Source organism: Galeopterus variegatus, unplaced genomic scaffold (genome assembly GCF_000696425.1).
Source record: "Galeopterus variegatus unplaced genomic scaffold, G_variegatus-3.0.2 Scaffold7699, whole genome shotgun sequence".
NCBI lineage: Eukaryota > Metazoa > Chordata > Mammalia > Dermoptera > Cynocephalidae > Galeopterus > Galeopterus variegatus.
The window spans coordinates 94071-95804 of record NW_007733810.1 but is presented as its reverse complement, the minus strand read 5'-3'; the positions used below and the strand labels follow the sequence as shown (position 1 = coordinate 95804).

Sequence of the window (1734 nt, the reverse complement as noted above, 5' to 3'; positions counted from 1 at the left end):
GAAAGTATCAAGGACCTAGAATATAAATTTTAATTATGTGTCAAATGATTAAATCCTAGGTGTCTGAGTGGTGGTGCTGGGGTTGGAGAGGATGGGCACCTCGGATTCACAGATTGCTCACTTCTCAGATATTAGTGTCCAGAGCTGACTGTCATCCGGTTTCACTGACAACCAGGGGATTTTTCCCACCACATATTGGCTATATCTGGACTTTGTAAATCCAGACATAGACACAGCTGATCACTTCAGTCAAAAGGGACGGATAAGGATGATAATTGCACATAGGAACTGCACTAATAATTCTGAACTTCTCTCACCTGCATGCTGAAGAAGCCATGAGGGAAGGAAACCAGTCATTTACCCTGGAATTCATCCTCCTGGGAATAACTGGTCAGCAGGAACAAGAATATATCTTCTTCATCCTCTTCCTGTTCATTTACCCCATCACATTGATTGGAAACCTGCTCATCATCTTGGCCATTCACTCTGACGTTCGCCTTCATAATCCCATGTATTTTTTCCTTGCCAACCTCTCCTTGGTGGACATCTTCTTGTCATCTGTAACCATCCCTAAGATACTGGCTAACCATCTCTTGGGCAGCAAGTCCATCTCCTTTGAGGGATGCCTAACACAGATGAACTTCATGATAGCCATGGGTAACACAGACAGCTACATTTTGGCTGTGATGGCATATGATCGTGCTGTGGCCATCAGTCACCCACTTCACTACACAACAGTCATGAGTCCGAAATCTTGTGTTCTGCTAGTTATTGCATCTTGGGTGATTGGAAATGCAAATGCCCTCCCCCACACTGTGCTCACAGCTAGTCTGTCCTTTTGTGGCAACCGAAAAGTGACCAACTTCTACTGTGACCTTGCTTCTTTGCTCAAGCTGTCCTGTTCTGACATCCACTTTAATGTGAAGATGATGTACCTCGGGGTTAGTGTTTTCTGCATGCCATTGCTATTCATCATTATCTCCTATGTTCGGGTCTTTTCCACAGTCTTACGAGTTCCATCCACTAAGGGCGTGCTCAAAGCCTTCTCCACCTGTGGTTCCCACCTCACAGTTGTCTCTTTGTACTATGGGACAGTCATGGGCATGTATTTCCGCCCTCTCACAACTTATAGCCTAAAGGATGCAGTGATAACTGTGATGTACATCGCAGTGACCCCGATGTTAACCCCTTTCATCTATAGTCTGAGAAACCGGGACATGAAGGCTGCCCTGCGGAAACTCTTCACCAAGAGAATCTTCTCTTCACCAATGTGAGGACATACACTGGAGACTGCAATACACACCTGCAAATCCACCCCCAATGTCATCCCACCCAAGGAGCCATCTGTGATCTTTTCAGCCAGAAAATTTATCTTCTCAGAAGTCTTAGAAAAGATTGATAAGATATTTTATTGAGAGTATCAAATTGTACACATTTCTGCTCCTTTTGGCAGAGCACCAGCACCGGACTAATGGGACCGTGCCCCAGCTATGCTACTGACTAGCAGAGTACAGTTCACAAGCTGGGAGGATCACAATAGCTCATGCTTTGAAGTCCATAAATCACTATTCAAATGTCAATTCATTGTTTAACTATTAAGTCCTTGGTAATTGGGATTAGTCACTCAAGCCAGTAGATGAGTCCCTTTTTTTCTAAATGGTCCACAGAGACATGCTACAGTTTGGTTGATCTTATTAACATAATATTAAATTTAAAAGATGTAAGTCTCAAAAG

At 43.7% G+C, this 1734-nt stretch overlaps 1 protein-coding gene across 1 annotated transcript; it reads left to right on the top strand.

Moving 5' to 3' along the window:
• Positions 1-335: 335 nt before the first annotated feature.
• Positions 336-1274, top strand: LOC103607766 (olfactory receptor 1A1-like). Its single transcript, XM_008592226.1, has one exon. It carries the CDS (start codon positions 336-338, stop codon positions 1272-1274), a length of 939 nt encoding a protein of 312 aa, XP_008590448.1.
• The last annotated feature ends 460 nt before the right edge of the window (positions 1275-1734 follow it).

Excerpts from the sequence above, each read along its gene's own strand:
- LOC103607766 (XM_008592226.1), top strand. The coding sequence starts at position 336 with ATGAGGGAAGGAAACCAGTCATTTACCCTGGAATTCATCCTCCTGGGA.